This window comes from Cataglyphis hispanica, chromosome 13 (genome assembly GCF_021464435.1).
Source record: "Cataglyphis hispanica isolate Lineage 1 chromosome 13, ULB_Chis1_1.0, whole genome shotgun sequence".
NCBI lineage: Eukaryota > Metazoa > Arthropoda > Insecta > Hymenoptera > Formicidae > Cataglyphis > Cataglyphis hispanica.
The window spans coordinates 184,071-208,038 of record NC_065966.1 but is presented as its reverse complement, the minus strand read 5'-3'; the positions used below and the strand labels follow the sequence as shown (position 1 = coordinate 208,038).

The following is a 23,968-nucleotide window of genomic DNA, read 5'->3' as shown; positions in this document are numbered from 1 at the left end:
AAGATATTCAACAAGTATATTAACTGAGAGAATCAAGAAAATCTATTTTTTTTTTATTTTGAAAAAAGCTGTGATTATACCTGCGTAATAATGATCGCCGCGTTCTCTAAAGTGATGATGCCGCATGGAAACGTCATCATCACCAGGACGATGAAGTTGCGGTATCAAGTTGAGCCACATGGCCATTTTATGGCCGCGATAATGGCTCTTCATTTTTGGCTTTAATGCTGAAATAAATATTGGATAGTATTAAAGAGTATGTTCTCTTGCTCTTTTTATGCTTACCAAAATTTATCAAGAGATATAATTGTTATGTATTAATTAATTATGAATATGTATTTAACAATTTATATTATATTATAAACAATAATCGTTACAATCATAAACAAATTATGATTATTAATCTGGAAAATCTGCTTGCGCTCCAATCATTTTTTGTCACATTTTTTCATTTATTATTTAAATCTCCTAAACTATTGGTATAATATTTTTTCTTTTACATATATTTTTTTTACGTAAAATTTAATACACTTGTAACAGTCGGTCTAAATGACTCGCATAATTTTTATTCCCTCTATTTTTCTCTCTCTTATCTATTTTTATTAAACTTCTTAAATTTATGAAAGATCAATGTAACAAACAATTGTTCTTGTTGATTATTATGTATCTTGAAATTATCAGAAAATGTTTTATGTTAATTTTTAATTTATAATATAATATATAATATGTATAATTTAATATAATATAATTTATAATATATGCAACATATAATGCATATAGCTTGATTAAAATAATCGAAGCATGCCTATTAAATTTCAGTTAATTTCATGCGCCTACTCTGCGCGAGTTAAATGAACATTAAAATATTCCTTTACATAATTATTCCTGGGGAATAGAACTCTTTATCCGCATTTTACTGAAGAAAAAATTCCACATTACACGCAATTAAACTCTTAAGAAAAACTTTTAAAAAGGCAGCCACAAGAGATACATGGCAGACAGAGTCCCCGGACTATACACAATCAAACTTGCAAAGAAACTTTTTAAAGCAAAGGGGAAAGGGAGAAAGAGAGAAAGGGAAATTTAAAAAAAACTCGCGATATTGCGAGATGCTATCCGCAACTGTAGAAGATTAAATTTAAAAATAAAAATAACGAAAATAAATCGAAGAATAATAGAGGGACAAAGAGAAACTCGCGTTTCTCATTGCAAGACTCACCTATCGTGAGATATTGCTGAGAGCCTGTCTCGTATTGTTCCCAAGTGAGACCGCGGAATCGCGTCTTCTCCTTCGGCGTGCCATAATCGACCGACTCGATTTTGTGCGGCTCATTCGGGTTACCGGTCTTGGCGAAATTGGTGAAGAAGGTGAGGACAGCCTCCGCAACGCCCTGGTCTTGTCGGGAATAATTTCGCGGGAAGAAGGCCCCGCCTGCCACCAGCGGTAGCCCGAAAATGTACGGTATGTCCTCCCCACGAACGCTCCCCAGACGCTGCAAGAAAGATTAATCCTTGTTCACAAGAAAATCACCCGATGCGGGTACAATCGCTAATAATTGCACACGATCAATTTTCCCCATACGCGGTTTTTCTACAAGAGAATGTGAGCTACTATATAAATATTTACTCGTACGCGTGATTTACATAATTTTTAATTCATAATAGTTGTTATGTAATATTATTGTCGGTTTAATTTGTAAATGCTGCATTTATTTATGATTAATAGAGCATTAATTAATTATTAGTTTACAATTACTAGAATTTATGTGTTTATTTAATAGAATTAACAATGAGATTGGCCGGGAATTACATTCGGTGTGTTTTTCTTTTTTAACGTGTGTATCGCATAATGTTCAACAGTAAAATTCATCATCGTATACTTGCGCCGCTTTATATTTTATTCTCAATTTCATTAAACATGCGCGCGAAATGCAAAAAGAAAAGAATGTCATCAAATGGCAGGCAATTAACAATTCAAATAAATTCGTTGCATTAGCATTCAGTGTTCTTGATATCACTTTCTTATCTCTCCTTAACGTAGCTTTTTCTGTCTCGGTATCTCTCGGCTACTTTGCTCTCTTTTTATAATCCAAAATAGCAAAGTAAATTCGTATGAAAATAACGCGACGACGCGTTCTAATTATGCTAGTAATATTCTCTAATGTGACATAGGAGCATTTTCGCGAGTGCAAACTTATTAAAGAAGGTATCTTTCGTACGATACTTAATTAAATTTTGTTTCGCACGCACGCACACACACACACACACACACACACACACACACACACACACACACACACACACACACATATATACACACACGCTGATGGTAACGTTGATATACTCTAAATCGCTTTGTTAACTATACTTCTCCGCTTCGTCGAGTCGGGATTAAATAACTTTTGGAGCAAATTTTTGTGTTTCTACACGTATCTCTAAAATGTTGCCTGGGAAAGATATTACGAGAGATTTCTGAAGCGCCTTCATCGCTACAGATTTTATATTCCTCTTAAATATAATATATATCGTAATATCGGAATATATATACCACAGTCTTCTTTTTTTCCTTTCTTTTCAATATTGAAAACGTCAATCTGTTTCTCCCCCGTCGCTCGGCAGCGAGCTTACAAATTAGCCGATATAACAATTTCTTTCTCACATCCTCCTTATATTATTATGCCAAGGGTGACAAATCTCTATCGTTCTCGAGACAAAATGCGAACACGGCGCGCCCAGGTCGCCCGAGGCGTTTTATTAAATCAGTGTCTTCATCGTGAAGTCATGGCCAGCGGTTACCAGCCCGGGTGTAGATCCAGAGCACTGAGCAGAGTGAGACGGATGAGCGTGCCACTAGGATGTAGGAAGATCGAGAGAGCGTGCCAGGAAGGGGTTGAACGGGTTGCTTCCTTAACTGAGAGTGCCGGCGGGCTACTAGGTGTCGAGGGCGAACGCGTTAGTCTCTCTTCGGCACGTCAAGTTAATGGAGTTAACTCAGACTTAAGCAGCGTCCCTGTCCTCTCTTCGTTCCATCCGTTTCACCAATAGTAGCTTACAAGCGACGCTACATCGTTTTAGCATGGAGAAAAATCGATGTCTCGAGAAATGAACTGTGTGTCGATAACGTTAAATTGTATAACTTTCCCCTTTGTAGCCCGCAGCAAATTTTTTCCTTTGAAAATCTTTCACATGTTTCTCTTTCTCAATCTTTTATCATAAGAGCCTAGTTTATTTTAGAAGGTAAAAAAATTGATTACTTTCTTTACATATTCTGAAAGTATAATGTCTGAAGAATGTTTTTTAAATATTATTAAAAAATTTACAAAATCGAATGGAATTATAAGACTTTAAATAGGATCTTTAAATGGCTTGCGAAACATGAAACGCATTTTTTTCAAAACACTGTTTTAAAAGTTTGTGTGATGGATATCTTGAAAACTAATAAATCAAATTAATTTTTTTTGTATTGTAAAAGAATATTTTTTTGATACTTTTTGATATTAAATCTAACTAGAATTTAAAAAAATTAATAATTTCTGATCTCCAAGAAAGGAATAAATTTTAGCAAAATTTGAATTTAGTCTAATTTTAAAATGATATTACTTTGTTATTTTCTAATTTTCTCTAAATAAAATTAGATTCATAATATCGTACAAAGTGAAACCGAAACGAATTTATTCACATCAAGTAAAAAACACGAGAAGCAGCATATCACATCGTCATTTTTCAACACATTATGCACAAAGACTCGTATTGAACAAAATAAAATTAATTATTCAAGATTTAAAAATATTGACATATTATTTAAATATTAATAAAAATATATAAAACGTCAAAAAAATCAATTTTTAATGTTCTTTAAAAAAAAAAAGAAATTCTACAAGTTATTAATTTTTATCAATTTTTCATACTATTAGAGTATGAAAAAGTTAGAATAGACCGGGCTCTTATTTAATTATTATCTTCGTAATATAATCGTACTTGAAAAAAAATGTGTCGTAAAATACGTTATTTGGAAAAAAGTTGCTATGATCCTAAAATTTCTTGGCACATCACGCGGAAGAAACTTTGTAAAGTTTCAAAGTTTCCTTAGCCAAATGACAGCGAGTCATCGATTTACTTTACCTGCACGTAGCCGTTGTCCTTGGACTGATGATTGAAGTGATAAAAATACGTCTTGGCGCCTCGTCTGGCATGATAGAAGGCGATCCTCATGAGCGGCGCGACCGTATGACCGTCACTCAGTGCCTCCATAGTCGAGTCCCGTATTATGATGGGATGCAGCACCGGCTTATCCCAATCCGTGTACTCGTTCCTTACCGCCGAAAAGATCTCGTTCAGATGGTAGACGTAGGCATTGCGGATGAAGGTCCGCAGAATGCGATTACGGTGATCCTCTTCGAAGCCGTACTGGATGTCATTGGCATTGAAATCGAGGTTGGACTCGGTCGTAGAGACGCCTAGGATCAGCGGCACTTTGATAAATGCGTCGCTCGCACGCTCCATATCTAGACCTGGATCGGGATTGTTTTGGTCCACGGGCAGAACCGGCCCGATGCGAGGTACGAATCTGTAAAAGTATTACCCGGCATTTTGCATCACGGTGCGACGATAAATCGATACAACAAAGATGTTAGATCAATGAAGCGAGAGCTGTTACACAATTAGAAAATTTATGTTTTTTTGTTAAAAAAATATGCCAAAAATTTATGTGTTCAATATTTAACACATCGATACGTAAAGTTAACATATTGTTGTTATATCAATTCAACTTAATTTATTAAAACAATTGAAAAAAAAAATGTAAAAATTAATATGCACATATTTTTAATTTTATATAGATATATTTCGTATTATTAGCGACAGGATTTAGCTCTTAAAATTTACAAAAAGAAATGTTAATTTTATTCCACAATAGGAATGAAAGACTACGAACTGTCAATAACATTTTTCCAAGCTAATTTTATCATTATTATGTTGATTTTACACATAATTTAATTCAAATTACTATAAAGTTTGCGTTCATTTTATGTTGAAATATTAATATAGTATTAGTGTCATCATTTAAATATATTCACATTATATTAAATTAACACAAAAATTTGTGTGGACTGTTTGGGACATGCGATATATGTTAAATTTAAACCAAATTTTCCAACTGCATAGTTTCATCGCGATGCGACAATAATCTGATAATAATTTAGCGCGCGCTGTGATTATCCTGCAATTAATAATATATATAAATATATTCTCAAATGCGCCGCGAGAGATCTAATGTTAATAATGCGAATAACGTCGACGAAGTGTCTAATTTAGCTTAATTTCGACTTTTTAAATCCTCGTTTAATCTCTTTTTGCAGACGCAAAATGTAGCGATATATGTGTGGCATATTGAAATATTATTGACCGCGTTGTTTATTTGACAGTCCATCACATAATTCATCGAAGGGAGAAAAAGAGAATTGGGGGTCTATAAAATTATTATAAATTTGCAACGTAGTAGGTAATTGCAGCTCTATATTGGCAGACGTCATTTTTTTTCAACGTATCAATCATACCTCTTGAATTTTTTACAATCCAGCATTTTCCACTTTTCATCGAAACGCACAACTCCAATATTCAGGCGATGAATACGAATCCCGCGCAATATATATGGCAAAAGCGATTCCGCGATGCGCGAGGCAATATTTATTACATCGGCATGTGCTATCATAAATAAAAAGATGAAAAAGAGATATCAATTCGTTCCATCTGTACCAATTTCAAAATACATATTTTATTACTTTAACTTCCCCCGCGATCGGATAAAAAATTAAATTCGTCAGAGGTAGAATTATTCGCCCTGCTCTTTCTTCTCCGCCGACTCACCTGATTTCGGGAAGTTGCATGTCCATAAGAGTCTTCAATGGTACTCCCCGTAAGCAATCGGCTATGTCATCGTTCTCCTTAGTCGAGCAGCCCATCTGTTCGCCAATCTTTATCCTGAGATCATTCGGATCGTGTACCGAGGCCCAGGGACTTAGAGCCGAGCCGCTGGACATCACGACACGGTGAAATAATCCTGCGCAGAGAGACAGACGGTGGTTTTGGCTTTCACAGGACTCGCGGGATCTCTTTGCGGCACCAAACTCACATAATGTTCGCGTCGAAATGCGGCGGGATATCATCGGTTTCCGGCCGATTGAGCGGAAGCGACGAGTTGCCGACAGGAGCTCTGCCCCGGACCTCGAACGAACGGTTATTATCCTCGCATGGATAATTAGAGGCAGAGACGTAAATATGATCGTTTTGCCGTGCGCGATTAATGAACGATCGACAACTGTTACTGCGAGTTAAATTGTAAAGAAGAAATTTTCAACGTCCGATGAAAAGAAATTTCCTAGAAATTCCCTCGTGCACAATGAATATTGTACATCGATATTTTGACAATCGCTCGTATAACATTGGAAAATTACACGCCTTTCTATGGAAAATATGTGCTAATTAAAAAGGATATTGTGGAACCTAATTAATCTCGCTTTAATGAGCTGCATTTTATAACGTAGCATGAAAGGTTGTTTTCATGCGGTGCACATATAATATCGCGCTCCGATTTTCGAAAACCGGAAAATCATATTCGCCGGTAAACATTTATGCTATGATGCTAAAGTCGGTTATCGAACCGTCACCAGTTTCTTTATGAAAATCGCTGTTTCGAATGCAAACATCATGCACATCCTGCAGCGAGAAGAGAAATATTAGGCAATATGTATCCAACATAAACACATTCGCATATCGTTGATACGTGGTACAAATATTTTATGTACACTCCCTCGGCATTCTCATATATGTGTATACCTACACATATAGCCCGTACATTTAATTTTTCGAAAGTAATATTCGAGCAACGCTAGTGCGCGCTGGCCGGTATCTATTATTCTCGCTGCTACGTTTTTTATTATATCCATAGTTATGGAGGGAAAAAATCCCCGTCAAACGAACGAAGATTATTAAGCCGTCCAACATATTTCCTATTCTAGAACGCCATCATATCGAGTTCGTGGTTCGAATTTTGTAAAAAAATTTCGAAAAAATTCCTTCTCTAATTGTAAAAAATTGTGAAAAATTCTTCCTTGAAAATCTATATACTGTACAGACGAAATATTATTATTTCTCCATATTGATATTTATGGAGAGCACACGAGGGAGTTTCTTTGCCAACTATGCATACTTAGGTAACATCATCTCATTATATTAAGTCGACGGCTGGCGCGACATTATTCCGAAACAGCGAATCCGCGGATGCGTTTAACGCGGCGATTCCGCTGCCAAACGAGCCGTAAAACTGAGAAAGAAGTCGCGAAAGAAGGGAGCAGTGACCCGAGAGGGAGGAAAAGAAGAGGGGACGGATTTAATGTCGTCGTGTCATATGGCCACAGTTTCATTTCCCATGCGGCGATACATTCGCGTTGAGCGCGGTGACCCGAGGGTGCCCCTTTTGGCTGCTTTATCGCCATTATTATTAAGAGCTTGATATGTCGCCTGATGCGCGGTCCATCTTATCTCTGGAGGATTGCCAATGTTCCGCGATATGTAATACTATTCGTATATAGAGGGCAAACCGAAAGAAAATCACAAATATCTCATCAGTACATAGACATCTTACACTTGTTGAAAAATTTATGTTTTCTCGTTAAAACATATGGCGGTTTAAATTTTTTGTTAAATATTAACACATTTATTAATTTAACATATGGCTGTTGTGTTAACTATTAATTCAACTCAAATGTTAAATTATTAAAACAATTGAAAAAAGTGTAAAAATAATCAACAATATTCATATATTTTTAATTTTATTACAATAGATATATTTCGTATTATTAGAGACAAGATTTATCTATTAAAATTTACAGAAAAAATGTTGATTTTATTTTACGATAAAAGTGAGACAATGATTACAGACCATTACAGACCAATAACATTTTTCCAAGTTAATTTTATCATTAAAAATATGTTGATTTTATACAAAATTTATTTTATTAAATTTAAGCTAAATTTTCCAATAGTGTACGTAGGTAATTTTTAAAAGTGAAAAAAGTCGTATTAATACAGACATATCTTGATTCTCGATAGTTGTAGTTATTATTTTAAGTTATCTCTATAATTTACTGACAAAATATCTGCATCTGCACGTCAATCGCTTTTTTATAACTCATAGCAGATGATGCTGGGCCAATTACCCCGATCATTGCTTCTCCCTCGTACCAGATACGATGCTGAACGTTCATTTCGTCGTCGATCGGGCATATCGTGCTGCTGATGATAGACATCGTTCCCTTCCTTTATTTCTGGCGAGACACATTCGTGCGGGAAATCATGGCAACGAAGGATTCGATTTATTCGCTTCGATAGAATCCCTCCCAGCGTTACGGATCGCGAAGACTATTACACGCTGATGCGATAAACGATGCGTTACTGATATTCGTGACGGAGAGAGTGACTTCTCTTCCATCAGCAATCTAGTAGTCTTATTCGTTATATAAATCCCCGAAAAATAGGAAGAATATATATGCACATAATTTTTAGATTAGCATCAGATATCCTCCTCTTTTCCTAGCGTTCTCTGCCTTGCAATTTACGTCATTTTTCACCGAATCCAACGTGATTATCACGCACAGTTTGTACTTTGAAGAAATGCGTATTAATAAATGTTGGGGAAGAAACACGAGTCGCCACTTTTAGTATCGCGGACGATCATTGGTTAGCGCACCTTCTATTCCAGGTGAACATTAACGTCACCAGGGTTAACGCCCTTAAATTGTCACGTTAAACCGCGATATTTCACCCAAGGTTGCCCCGGTCTGCCTTCTCCTCCCCTCGATCCCTTTCCTGTCATTTCGCAACTAGTTCCGCCAGCCAACTGCCATAATTTCTCCACAATGTCATATCCACGTTATGCGGATGTTGCATCGCGTCTATGAAATTTCGGCAACGGCATTGAGAGTAGATCCATTTGACGCGTTTTATTCCATCTTTTTTGTAATTTCTCATCGCGATCATCGACTCGAGCTCAACAACGTCCGGCTAAGAAGGATCTCAAATTGACGACAAAGTTTTCGATAAGAAGAATAACGACGGGCTCTCCTCTCAGCAAGCGCGACAAAACAACAAGGGCGGAAAAACGAGAAGGGCGGAAATTGTATACTTTTCGTTAGCGAAGCGACGAAAGATTAAAGGCAAACAAGAAACAACGGCGCGTGACAGCGGTAATCAGGCCGGCTTACGTCCGGGAATGGATTTTCCCGGGGGCGAACGAACGCTGGACATCGAGCGGTCGGCTAGCAGCCGGCTGGCTAGCTCTGATCGTCGTTCAGGAACGCGGTATACCACACCGGTGACCAATCGAGACCTCTCAATGGCCTGTAATGTGCACGCTCGGTCCCACGCTCGGTACCTACTTACGACTTTAACTCGGATTTTTCTCGGCTTTTATCCGTCTACATCCCGGGTCTCTCTCACCGGGATTTTAAAAAAATTCTATCGAGAAGGAGGAGGCTAAAATCCAGTTGGCCGTAACATTTTTCTAATCTATCCACCAAAAAGACAGTAAAATATCCTAAAATACGAACGAATATGTTTCGTTCATTTTTATGAAAAAATGAATTTGATGCGGCATAAACATACACACATGTATACACATATGAACATTTCTTTCGATTGCAAACGAGAGCGAGTTTTATGCGAAATACCACCACACAAAAAGAGCTCGAAGACATAAGCGCAAGTAAATTTTATTTATTGTTTTTTAAAGGTTTGATTTCCCAGCGTTTGTTGAAATGGAATAAAAAAATATTGAACTAAAAGACGTATTTGGTCGCGACCGGTGTTTTTTTTTCCCGAATATTTGACCGGAGTTGAAAAAGTTGTACATCATGTACACAAATCACGCAATATTCGCGTATACTTATCAACAATATTGCCTTTATGGAGAAAATATGTATCATAAACAATGTATTCATCTAAAGAATATTTAATAAGCGTCATGGTTTTCTCTGCGTCACAGTAATTTGCTACAAAAAGTTATTATATTTAAAAGAGAAATAAAAATATTGAAATATTTTCTAACAAAAAAAAAAAAAAAAATTATTATATTATCGAGAGAGATAGATAGAGAGAAAGAGAGAGAGAGATATATATTTCTGTAGATGCGACATAAATTTTCACCCGATCCAGAAAGAATTTTATTTGGATGGAACGCAAATTTTATGCTTTGAAAGGAAGCGGCATGATATGGCAGTTTTAATTTATTTTCTTCGTTCGCGCTTTCACGAACAGGTGCCTGCGAAACGGAATGTCCTTCGCGACTTCCTTCAGAATCGTCCTCGTATCCAGAACATATTCTCACGATTCTCTCACGACTTGCCGTGACGCTTCAACTGGTATTCCGCATGTAAATTACTTCACGCGTTTCATGAAAATTCTATAAACACGTACGGACCTTAGGGAGTACTATACTGATTGAATCAGGCTTGAACACGTAACAGCCGAAACTCCCGTCATATTAAAGAGGAGATTGCGCGATACTTTAATCATGAATTAATTTTATTCTTTATTATAAATTCTTGTCTTTTTCTTCTTTAATCTTTTTCTAGTAAATAATTGTTTTCATCAAAATCTGAAAAGAAATAGACATGCTAACGCAATATATCAGAAAATCATTGGAAACTATTGCATCGACATATTGTATCGATTAATAACTTAATAACTCGCTGGGAAAATTGTTTAATAATATTACGGCGAAATTTCGTGGGTTAGCAGCCTATCAAAAAACGATTTCACCGCTCGTAGAGATGATAAAGTAACACGCCGAAATCAATTCCACATCCGGCTATTGTACGTGGACCAATAACGATGTGGTTCTCGAAAATTCGGGAAATGGTTCCCCCTTTTTTTTTATAACGTCACTGTGGCGTTTCTCTTCCCCAGTTATTTTTGTCGGTAACGAACTGCAAAATAGAATGAAGGGATATATGTACGTGCCGGGTGAAATGGAAGACGCGGAGGTAGAAACGCTGTTTGGAAGCTATTTTTATGACTTATTGTTATGCGTCGTATTGCATGGCGCTTGGTTTCCTCCTCTCCGCGCGCTATTTCCCTCTGGGAAGCCCTACGGAAGCCCTCTCTGCAACACATTTCTAATCGTAATAAATTTTCATAAAATATCGTAATTAATTCTGGAAACGCGTTTGATAAAAAAAAAAATTAAAAATTATTCCGCAAAAAAATTGACAAAGAATTAAATAATTTATCGAATCAATAATTATTTATTTATTTAAAAGTTATCTAGAATTTTATCCAAATATTTGTTATGTATATATTCCATCTGTCGCTTCACTGAAACTTGATTCATTCGTTTTCGTGCGCGCGCGCACAATATTTTTCGGGAAATAAAATATTTTATTAGAAACGCGAACGCATATCACTCTTTCGCACGAATATAATCGAAAATGTTGGCGACGCTCGAATTGTCGTGAAATAACCGGCGAGGCGGATCTTATATGTCTCGAGGTGCAGCGAATCAGACAATTGCCAGGAATCACACTCGTTGCTCCCCTGATTACTCACGAAGCCAATCGCTCGTATCTCTGCTCCGTGAGAGTCGTGAAACTGTCGGAGAAACGAAGAAGCGAGATAGGGAGAGAAAGAGAGATAGCTCCGGAAGAAGTGCTATCTTGATCCAAGAATTGGAGTATCCATACATACACGCAGATACACACGACATCCGCGTATAAAAGAGAGAGAGAGAAGCCATTTCGAAGTGTGTTGCACACCCGGCTCTTGGCTCATAAAAAATTACAGCGGGGGGAAAACGATAAATCGAGACTGTCTCCCCGTGCCATAAGGAGCTTATTCCTCTTGTCTCTTCTTGGACGATAATACGTAACGTCGACAGTCTTCTCGGGATTGAGAAAGAGAAGCGGGGGTGGAGAAACCGCGCCCTGATCACCCATGGGAGAGGCGGAAAAAGTGACTTTCTGAATTACACGAGAGATCGATGTAATACGAAACGTTTATATCTTCGATGGGGGTCCGGCCAGAGGAAGAGAAGTAGAGAAGGGGATTCTTCATTTATCATCGGACATCCCGCCGCCGGAGGCAGACAGCAGCGGAAGAGCAATCGTTTCGTCGACGAAACTAGTTATCGAGGGGAACCAAACCGATCGTTTTGCAACTTTTTACGCAACGTTAAACAAAGTCATTAGTCGTTATTCGCCCCGCGTAATCGCATCGAGAGTACAACGAAATAACGCGCTGACAAAAAGCGGATTTCGCATCGTGGATATTGCAAAAAATCGCCAGAGCTCGATTGCGTATCGATATTCAAATCTCTCGATTTTACAGCGTCCGCATCGCGCCACTTAATCCGAAATTTTATTATAAAAATCCCGCATTACATTCGAATGATGCATATTATAGGAAAATTTTCAGTAAGAAAAAATGCACATAAACATAATGTCGACACTCATATGAGATTGACTGTCAAATAGAAAAATTTTCGAGACTTTAAAAATTTATTAAATAGAGAATTTTGCGTGATATTGTATCTACCTGTGTTTTCCTGCTGGAAAGCTCCCATATTTTCGCGAGTAGCCTCGTATCAACCGCGTATATCACGTTATGTAAAAGTCTATAAATATTTTCGCAGCGTTGCGACCGAGCGGCAATTCTCATCGTGACATTTCTCTATTCATTCTACTCGGTCTTCCCGTTAACTTTGCCATAGACTTGCGTCCCGAATGACCAAATTGCATTCCGCTACAATATTAAATGACTCTATAAAAAAACGGGACTAGTTCTTTGACATTTGTCAAAAAAATCAGTGTCGTTTATCGTGGACTAAAATAAAACAATAAATCTCTCTTTAAAAAGTCTTCCCGACAATTCAGATCTCGATCCTCTGAACATTTTTTGGATTTAATACATTTAACAAATTAAAGCTCGATATATTTTCGTTGCTGCTTCGCACGTAACTTTGTTTATTTCCTGCGAATTTTCTGCTGCGCTATAGAAGGAGAGAGAAAGAGCATTCTGCCACCTACCGCAGCAATCTCTAACCAGCGGCAAGAAGCAGAGAACCGCACCTGGTCTCGTCGAAACCACTGGCGGCGCCGACCTCGGAATCGAAGGAGCGGAAAGCGGAAAGTGCGGCGAGGGAAAAACCGACCGATCCCGTCCGATGGGACGAGCACCGAAGAAAAGCGATTTTCCCCAGGGCTTTTTCGCCTTCTCCCTTCTCGCCGAAACCGGGCCTCGAGCGTGGAAGAGCGGTATGCGTGGAAGGAATGCACAAACGAGAAGAGCGATGTTCTCTCTTCTCGAGATGTAAACTGTTTGCGCTGTTTCCGGTACAACCGGAGGCCCGGGAAATGGCCAGACGGTGGAGTAGATCCGGTCTACCCCGAAAGGAACTCTCTCTCTCTCTCTCTCTCTCTCTCTCTCTTTTTCTCTCTGTCTTCCTGTTGCCGCTTGTCTTTCATGTCTCTTCTTAGCGTTCGTTTCGCCTGTCTGAGCGGCTATTTACGCTTTTCCTACTCGTACGAATGTACGATTGATGATGACAGTTTCGGGAGCTCGAGAGTTGAAAAGTTTCTTACGAAAGAAACGCCGCTGCGCCTTCCGTAAAAAGTTCATTTTTAACTTATATTACGTAAAATGTGTTATATATTATAATTTCCTCTATAAATAAAACATTAATTTTTGTAATAAAAATCCAACATGCATCTTCTTAAGTGGAATCAGTGTATTATCACTGAAAAACAGTGAATAGTCACTCAATAAGTCTCAATAAGTATAGCAAATTCATTAAAAAAATTAATTAGTAATAATTGTTCAATTCAAGTAGATATTTAAAAAAAATTTGTCTTATATTATAATATTATATATGATATAAATTTTTAGCAATATATTTTGTAAAAAAAATATCAGTTTTTGACCAATCTTGCTTATTTTTTTGTTGGCTTATCACATTTTTCAAGAATAAAAAAATATTATATGTACGTATATAATAATGAATGTGAGCATATCTGTTTTATTTCACTTATGTGTGTGTAAGTGAAAATTTCTTCCAAAAAATAGCAATTTAAAATAAATAGAAATACACACACACACACACACACACACACACACACACACACACACACATATATATATATATATATATATATGTATATTGTGTGATAGATAAATCGTGATAGATTAAAAAATATTGCTGCGAGTGATTTTCTCTAAAATATATTATTGCAGTTACAAGATATATGAAGCAAATATATCAAGCATGCCAAAACTCTCGGATAAACTTGGACCGTCATTCATATGCGAGGATATCGGACTAATTGCGCGGCTGCCGGCACGTTAATCGTAATTTTCCTGATTGGCGCGGAATTAGCGTCCAACTATATCACGTCGTAATCGCGTTTGCGTAGATTTATCATCGAGCGATGTATTTATGACGCTTTTAGCGTCCTCGCTTTTTGTCCTCGCCGCAAACGACGCGCGCATCCCGAGGACCATGCATTTCTATTATTGCGTAATTGCGTCCCTTGCCTGAGTAGCTTCTGCGGGGAGATTCGCACCACCTGAAGGACAAAAGCTGGGGAGAGGGTTCAATTCCAGTCCGGTGTTGTCCGCGATGATAAAAAGGAAAAAAGGAAAGGCTTTTCTCTCTCTCTCTCTCTCTCTCTCTCTCTCTCTCTCTCTCTCTCTTCCTTCCTTTATCGAATAAAATAGAGTCCTGTAATTTGTCACCCCGAGCACGGATCAATAGGTAATGTTTTTTTGAGAGAACCGACCCTTTGGTTGTCTCCTCCACATGAGAGATCCTTGCTAACTAATCCCCGGACGATTAATCTATCACAGAGGTTCTGCGTCTCCAAGCTTCTACCTGGACCGTTATTTCGCCGGGCAAAATAAAGTTTTTGGCGAAATCATCGGTGGATAACGAAACAAAATCTATCAGACTTTTAATTGTGTAACTTCCCGCTCAATTACATCGAATTTTTTGCCGATATCATTTTTCATTGAACCCTTTCTCTCTCTTGTTATAAACAACAGCATCATTAATACGTTAACGGCGTTGCGTAAATATTGGATCAACTTCGACAAGCAAATATTTTCCCAGCCTTCAACACCCGGCGTTTATATCGCGATCAAATTGATTTATTTTATATTACAACAGTCCATCGCGGGGACGAGAATGACCGATAAACTGTTGTGCTTGGCACAATGACGGCATTAAGCTGTCAATGGGGGCATTTGATAGCATTGAAAAGAACGAGCGCAATATACCCTTGCAAAGGTACCATCGATCGGTTGAGATTGAACGAGAGACGCGAAAGATATAAACGCTCTTATTCCAAATACGTTTATATTCTAAATCGTTTGTAAGCACACAAAGTTTCGTTATCTTACGCGTTTCCTTTCTTTCTCGTTATCGGAAGATTTTTTGTCCTTTTACATACAAGAAGGTTTCATTCCCAAAATTGAAACTTTTGAAATTCGTCATTTTATATGCAACCCACGGGAGTATTTGCGCGGGGTCGAAAGGGGATTGAGGTAAATCCAGACATTAACTTACACCTCACGAATCGCTTTCCTCTTGATATAATATTGTAGAGGGTGCATTCCTAAATAATATATGCTTTGAATTATGTGACGTTCCCTCTTTTCATTTCTAAGATATGTGGCTTTAAAATATCGTAAAAATAAGATTTTTAGTAAAGAGAATATGATCCCAATGATCTTAACATATATTCTCAAAATTATGATCCTCAATAATTTTCAAAAAATTTTCATTATTATTATAAGCATTTATTATTAAGCTATTTTCAATCTTAAATAATCCTACAAGTGCGATTAAATATACAAGTATATCGATTTCATTTATTTCAAATTTTTTTTATGCGAGAAATTCGAATGTATTTTATGTATTTTATGTACTTTCCTTCCTCCTCCACCTCTATTACCGCAGAAAAGGAGAAGAGTTTCTTCCCCACTAATACATTCATTTCATAATAAATCACATAAAATACGATGTTGAAATAAATAATCAATAAGTTTATCTATATCTACTATAGTAATGGCTAGAAATTTATAAAGCTGTATTCATCTCAAAAGTTTTAGTGAAACTAAATAGCAATTCTGAAGCGTATTGATAGCGATATAATAATAAGCCAATTTAAACAAAAAAGTATAAACACAAGTAGGATTTAACGAAGAAACGATACAAAATACAAAGCAAATACAAAAATCGTGATATTTCAAAATCACATGTCTCAGGAATCAAAAGAGAGAGTGTCACATAATTTAAAGCGTGAGATGTAAGTTAATGCTAAGATTTACCAAGATCGGTATTAATGGCGTCGTATGTAAACATTCTTTCCCTACCTTTGCTGTAAGGAGCGAGCAATAACAGATTCACTAACGCCGCTCCAGTGTCATGACCCATTAGAGTTATTCGCGTTGGATCGCCGCCGAAAGCGCCGATGTTCTCACGCACCCAGCGTAGTCCCATCGTGATGTCCTTTAAAGCCAAATTCCCACCAGATCCGCTCGTTCTGTTAGTGAAGGGACGACTTCTCAAGAATCCTGGAAAAACGCCAAACCGTTTGCGACTCAACACTTTCATGGCATTGTCGTCGAATAATATTCTTCCTTCCCTCCCTCTCTCTCCCTCTTTCCCCCGTTTTATTACATTTTTTTATTCGTTCTCTCGCAACATTTTCCGCGCGCTCGCGCGATTGAATTTCATTCGCAAAATTCAAAAGTGCTATCAATCAAATCTTTTTTTATTTAAAAAAATTATGTATTCAAATACTTGCAAACAGGAATTTGTTATTTCAATCAAGTAGCGAATATATTTGGTTTAATAAAATATATAAAATAAAAGCAAAATATGTTTTTATTTGTAAGTAAAAGAAAAGAATTTGCTTTTTTATCTTTATTATACTAAACTACTTTTTTTTTTTAAAAACATTTTTAAAATTTTTGACTGCTTATTTGAAAAATACAGATTTTCTTTATTATAATAAAAAATTCTTATCTTCAAATAAATATATTTTTATATTAAAATCTTTAATAATATATGTTAAGAATTATAATTGTTATGTGCAACTAATAATTTATAAAATCAAAATTAACAAAATTTATTTATTTGATGAAAAAAAATTTGATTTTTAATACATATCAAGGCGAAAAGATTCAATTTAACGTTTCTCCGACAGTAGCAATAGTTAAATGAAATATGCAAATATTCGTTACGCTATTAAGTCGTAATCCGAGGCGCTATTTCTTAGAAGCCAAATAGACATGTAATTGACATTTTCGGACTTTGCTATGTTCGTAACGCGATGACAGACACTCGTAGGTCTTCGAAAAGTCAATATTGACTTAAGTATATGTAAGTGGTTTTCCCGCAGACTACATCTCCCTATATTTCCACGTGCAGCTAGATAGTTAACGATACGAACTTACTTCCGGAAAGTGCGAGTCGTATAATATGCGGACGAAACTGTTTTACAGAGATGCAAGAGTGGAATCTTTATGGAAGAGCGTAATTGGATATTTAAATATTATTATATACAAGTTTCCAGGATTAAACGTCCTTGAAATATGAATTTAGAACTTCAAGTAAGAAAGTTCCTTCAGAGGTATGCTCTCGCAAATGCTTTATTCAACAAATATTGACATCTGAAATTATAACTAGGAATGATAAGTAAAGTACGATGGGATGATAAGTATTCTACAGTTATTCTACTAATACAAACGTATCTCTGAAACTGTGAATATTACAAAAACTGTATATAAACATCACCAATACATCACTGACAAATATTTTTATTTGTCCAATAGTTTTCAAAAAGTGATTATATTCAACAAAATTTATAATAATATTAAAATTTCATATTTTTTAGTAATATAAAATAGTTGAAACGCATTGTTTATTTATTATAACCTGATAATAATGTCATAAAATTATATATTTAAAATAATTAAATGTTAATATTTCTTGAACAAAGCGTTTGCGCATCAGCATATTTCTGGAAGAACGTTTTTCATTTATTTCGGAATCCGAAAATTCATATTTTAAATTGAGATGTTTAATGTTAAAACGCCTCATATATTATACATACATACATACACGAAAGCTTTTCTACGAATTAATTATAAAATAACGTATAAAGCTCTTGAAATTAGCAAATTCAGAATAAATAATTGAAAATTAGAAATATAAATTAGAGAAATTATGGAGAAGAGAATTACATAAAAATATTTCAACACAATAACAAAAATTATAAACACTATCAGAAATTTCCTTGTTTATTTCGCGATCGTGGAATGTTGCGTCCGCAACTTAATGAGAATGCTTTCAAGGGCATGCAGGAGCTAGTTGATTATAGTGGCACGTACCTAAGATGCCGAGACGATAATTGAGTGTGATCACTATGACGTGGCCGGCGCTCGCCAGGACCGATCCGTCGTACATATTACCCGATCCCCATTCGAAACTCTCACCGTGTACGTAAACCATCACCGCATACGGTGCCTCCAGTCCTCGAGATCCTGAAAGCAACAGCGCAGCACTTTGTCATTCTTCCATTTTCTTCCGAGAATAAACCTCTTATCCGTATAAACCTCCCATTGACAGATCCAAGCTTTCTCGTAATACCGTGCGACATTATCGCTTACGTAGCATTATGTTTTCCCCGCTTTATCCCTCGAGAGAGAGAGAGAGAGCCGCGGAACATGGAACAGCGGGGATTTCGTTTAGCGAGTCTGTATCTGTTTTGTATATAAATTATTCCTATACATGTATATTTCTCTGTATACATTTATTAAGGGCCCAGTCTACTTTAGCGGCATGAAAAATTGATAAGTTTTAAAACTCTTTTTTGATGTTGTACATGTTTTTATATTTAGACAGTATGTTATTTTAAAATCTGGGATATTTAGCTTTTTTTGGTCAATGCGGGTCTTTGCACGAAGCGTTAAAAAATGACATGCTATTCTAATTATTAAAATGAATAATCTTAGTCTAGTTTTATTTTGTAAGATATTTATGAAATACTGTATCGAATTTCATTAGAGAAAATTAAAAAGTAACAAAAAATCATTCATTTTAAAAAATTAATGTTATTTAATCCATTAGTCTTCAAGATATTAATCAAACAATTTTTGAAAACAATGTTTTTGAGAAAAACACTTTTAAAGTTTTACAGATCCATTTAAGGACCCGTGTATTATTCTATTCAAAGTCTTATAACTCTGATTTATTTTTTTAATAAAATTTGAGACATTCTCCAGACATCATACTTTCAGAAAATGTAAGAAAAAATTAATTTGTTTCGACCCTCTAAGGTAGAGGGTCAAAACTACTGATGTTTTAATTTTAAATTAATATTTGAAGCTTGGATATTTTTTTGTACGCTTCATATATACAAGATAACAGTGTCTCCTCTGCAATTTGTCGTTCCTCTTATTTGCCGATTAATTGTGACTAATCCCTGCTAATGATCCAATCTCCGAGATTTCGGTCGGAAAATCGCCTCAGAATTGCGCGATGCACACGCTGCATTGAGATTTGTCAAACGTAGGTGAGATAAGCTTCGGGCGAAAAACCATTGCATCGCGTGTCAAAGGCATTAATCCTTTGCTTCCCAACGGAAATGGATGCGAGACGACGCGATTTTATTAAGCGATTCTGTTCGCTCGCAGATCCAATCGATTCGCGCTGTGAATTTCGTATTCACGCGCAAAGTCACGCGAGATCTCCTCTCGCGCCAGCGTAAAAGGAGGCTTACGCGATCATTCGAGATGCATCTCGGCTGTGCGAGAATTTAGCCGTTGTAAACGCTCAATACGTTTGGAAATCGTTCCGAATAAAATGGCAGACCCTTTTTCAAACCTGCCTTTTACGACGAATGTAAAATTTTACGCGCCGAGAGCATCGCGTATATGAGCATCAAAATAAAAATAGAAATCAAAGCAAAAATTTTAATAAAGCTGTATGGTTATAACATTTTTTTTTTAAATTTGTTCGAGAGTTTGAGTTTTCATGAGTTTTTTGACGCATCTTCTTTTCACTAACAAGGTTCATGTAACAAAGTTTAGGGCTGAATATATTTTAAAGGATCACAAAATTGATCGTTTTTTTTTACATTTTCTGAAAGTATGATGTTTGAAGAATGTCTTTCAAGTTTTATTAAAAAATTTGCAGAATTGACGGAGTTAAAAGACTTCGAATTGGATAATGCACAGGATTTCAAATAATTCGACAAAACTTAAGTGTTTTTTTTTAAAACACTGAAAATGAGCCAAATAAGTTCAATTTTCTTAAGTGAAAATAGGAGACTTTTTTTGGAGAGAATACTGAATCTTCAATTAGAATAAAAAAAATGAATATGTAATATTTATGTACGTATATGTCATTATTGTCGATTTTCGGATAAGTCCTATTTAATTAATAATCGTTTCGATAAGTGACTAACAAACTATTCGCGGATTTGCATTTATCGCCGCATTGCAACTAATTAATACCCGTCTGTTACACTATTTATGCTACATCGGATTACCTGCTTCCGGGAAACATCATCCTAAACCGTTACGAGAGGGATGCTTTCGCGCAACCAAATTACGTACGCTCGCAATCATCGCAGTTAGCGATTCAATCATCTCACGCGTGGTTACTTTGATTATCCGTAAAACTCGTGCAATTAGTAACAATCGTCTTGATAAATAGACGAAGTTGATATGACGCTGCAAAATGGATCTTTGTTAATTACACCGTCTTATCAAACGGTCTTTATGACCATTGTTAATCGCGCTTTTAATATACTTAAATATTTCTTGTTTTTTAAATTCATTTACAATCGCCTTTTGTAATAAAAATTCGATCAATGATTTTACCTGTCTTTGCATAATCTTTGCACTGTGTTCTGCTATTCGCATAGCCTATATAATTCGCGTTTATCTCACATCGCGCGCCGGAGAACGTGTGATGTAACGCGTGCGGCTGCTCCCGAGGGTTGATACTACCCGGCATAAAGGTACTAATTACTTTAGGACTAATTACTTTAGGAAGCAACTTGCGCGCCACGTAATACTATACGGACGCATAAATTGTCGGCACCGATAGATAATGTAGTCCAGAATTTCGGGGGCCGAAATTACCGCCGACCACGCTGAAACTTTACAACGCAAGCCTCAACAGTAATACGTTATTTTTCGCCACGAAATTTTTTTCTTTCTTTTTTTAGTCGCCCTGCATTAATCTCGATCGATAACATCCCTCGGACATGTAAATTTGAGCGAAAAATTGGCTCGATTTCTTTTCTTGTTTAAACAATTTTGCATTCTACTGTATTTAAAACTATCTATTTTTTTTTTTTACAACAACGTTTTCTAAAACTTTATTCGAAACAAAAGACGCACATTAATGTATAATGTTTCTCTCAAAGCAAAAATTAAGCCGGTAATTAATAATCAAATGGCAATCTTCGCGAACTATGTCGCTTAAATGAGTGATAATAAGATGCGAAAAATAAATTATTTATGCAGGTAGCAAAGGTTGAATTTTCATTAAGTCATTGTGGAGAGTGGCTTCAGTATCTTCCCGAAGAATAAAGACCTTCATTAAAACTTATTATCCCCTTTTACTCTGTCAGAACTGAGGAACTTTACGTTACTGGCGAGGTACTTTGGGCGACAATAGAAACGTAATTTTGCATAGATCCTTTTAAGACATAATTTATCGCGCGACCTTGCCCTAATTAAGAAAAAAAAATTAAAAAAATTTTATATCATCAAGATATCGTGCCAAATGTGACTTTTATTAAAAAGAGAAATAATTATGAGAAAGTAAATCTGAATAAAGCCTCGTTTAAAATGACAATAACTCTACTTGACGCTAAATATTATAATATATTAATTATATTATAAGTATAATCTCTTACCGCTTCCGGGTATATACAGGTTGAGGAAGAGGCAATCCTCGCTCTGATTGGTCAAGAATACGATCATCTTTTTCAGCTGTTGATATCTTCCATATGGCATTTGCAGGAGCGCGGCGGTGTCATTGGTGAGATCCGGATAATTTTGCGGACACACCGCGCCAAAAGTGTCCGCCAGCTTGACACCGTTCCAAGGTATCGGCGGTAGTGGAGCACGGAATCTTAATTCTCTCTCCGGAGGCGCGGCGTAAGGTATGCCGCGAAACACTTCTACGGGGTCCAAGTGCCGGCTGTTCAATTCCTATAACGAGAGAGAGAATAGTATTAAAATGATTTTAATATCTGCGAAGAAGAGGGAGGGGGGGGGGAGATGAGCTTTAACTTCTTCTGTCAGACCGTCTGCTTTGATTTCAGAACTACCTTCATCGATATTCATCGAGTCTTATCAACTTGGCTACGTTTTCGCATGTGAACATCTATATATTTATCAATTTTATTACATCTCAGACTGTATCAGATCGCGGTTTATCGATTCCATGTCCAAGAATAGCTTTAAAATTGATAAATTTAGATAAGCTCTTCTTTTCCTTTCTCCGTCGTTCTTTGTTATGTGCGCAAGTGGTTTCTAAAATGTTTCTGTCTGCAATATATCACTTTCCGCTCTGTGCATACAGATATCTCCGAGTGTAATGGTAACAGACAGAGTCGAGAGCTCTCGCCCGCACCCAATATCCATCTCATCTCCTACACGTCGGAGATGCGATGCGCGAGTGATTCGAAGGATGTGCTTGGCTTGGGCGAGGAAAAAGATTCCGCCGACACAAACATGACCGTCCTTAAACAGGCCGCTGATTAAAAAACGTTGTATTAAAAGAGCGAGCTCCGATTCTTTTTAATGGAAACATCGCGACAATCAAACCGCAGAGGCAGACAGAATGTAAAAAAAAGTAAATGGCAGAAAAAAAAATAATGCGAGTTATAAAAAGGATCTCTAAATACTTGAATAATATTCAATCTAATTGCAAAAATAAATTATAATAATTCGCTTGTTTAATTGTACTTGTATTTATTATATTTAAAAAAATTTGTAAATAAATCATTTTCATCTCTTGTACATCCTCACGTTCAAAAAAAAAAAAAAAAAAATACGTTTAATGTTCGACTATATCTATTTTCATATATAATCAGATTATATAAAGATAAAATCGTATCGCGCCAAATTTCGGATATTATTATATATAATTATATAAAATTAATTTATGTTATCAAAATTTTTTTTGTATTTTTACACCCGACCATATTATATTATTTTTTCTCGGGCAATTATATCTCGCGACATGGCCGAGAAATTGCGATTTGGCATCTTGAAAGCAATTATGTCAAAAGGATCGATAAATCTTGTTTGCTGTGCGCCGACTTTTTAATTGCACCTTTCAGCGCGATTGGGAAAGGTTCGTTTATTGAAATGATCATTTTGCGATTCTTGCTGAAAATTACAAATTTCTATTAACGAACCGGCATTGCGTCTTGGTTGGAAAAAAAATGTATTCGTGTTAAGAGCATGAGAGAGAAAATTAAAGAGATCAGAGAGAGAGAGAGAGAGAGAGAGAGAGAGAGAATGATAGAGGCAAAAATGAGAGCTATTCGATTGGACACCTCCAATTGCATTAAAAATTAAATGCGCGTCATGAGACTGCCGATAACAATCGGCGCTTATCAAAACCTCCTATAAAATCCCGAGGGATGATGGCGATGACATGGAATGAAATATTAATTTAGCTTCATGAGTCTGCGAATTTTGTTCCAACTGACGTAATATCGTAATTGATTTTTGTGGATAAAAATACAAATAAAGATGAAAATATCGATACGCCGCGAGTCTATACAGCTAAAAATCTATAAAATAACGTGAATTCGAAAAAGAGAGAGAGAGAGTGGCAAAAATTTTGTATGTATGAGCACGTCCGTCCCCCGGTTCATAGCTCAGC

General features: G+C 36.3%; 1 protein-coding gene across 6 annotated transcripts in view; it reads right to left on the bottom strand.

Annotated features, from left to right (window-relative positions):
• LOC126854137 (neuroligin-1-like) overlaps positions 1 to 23,968 on the bottom strand; it is a 175,324-nt gene that overhangs the window by 3,912 nt on the left and 147,444 nt on the right. For 5 of the 6 annotated variants that reach the window (XM_050600544.1, XM_050600545.1, XM_050600546.1 and 2 more), the window contains 7 exons: positions 21,984 to 22,281; positions 18,442 to 18,594; positions 16,420 to 16,620; positions 5,866 to 6,058; positions 4,123 to 4,567; positions 1,220 to 1,493; positions 81 to 227 (listed from right to left, as the gene is read on the bottom strand). In XM_050600544.1, the coding sequence (XP_050456501.1) occupies positions 81 to 227; positions 1,220 to 1,493; positions 4,123 to 4,567; positions 5,866 to 6,058; positions 16,420 to 16,620; positions 18,442 to 18,594; positions 21,984 to 22,281 (1,711 nt within the window). The remainder of the gene's footprint in view (positions 1 to 80; positions 228 to 1,219; positions 1,494 to 4,122; positions 4,568 to 5,865; positions 6,059 to 16,419; positions 16,621 to 18,441; positions 18,595 to 21,983; positions 22,282 to 23,968) is intronic. The other variant, XM_050600549.1, reaches the window with a different exon arrangement.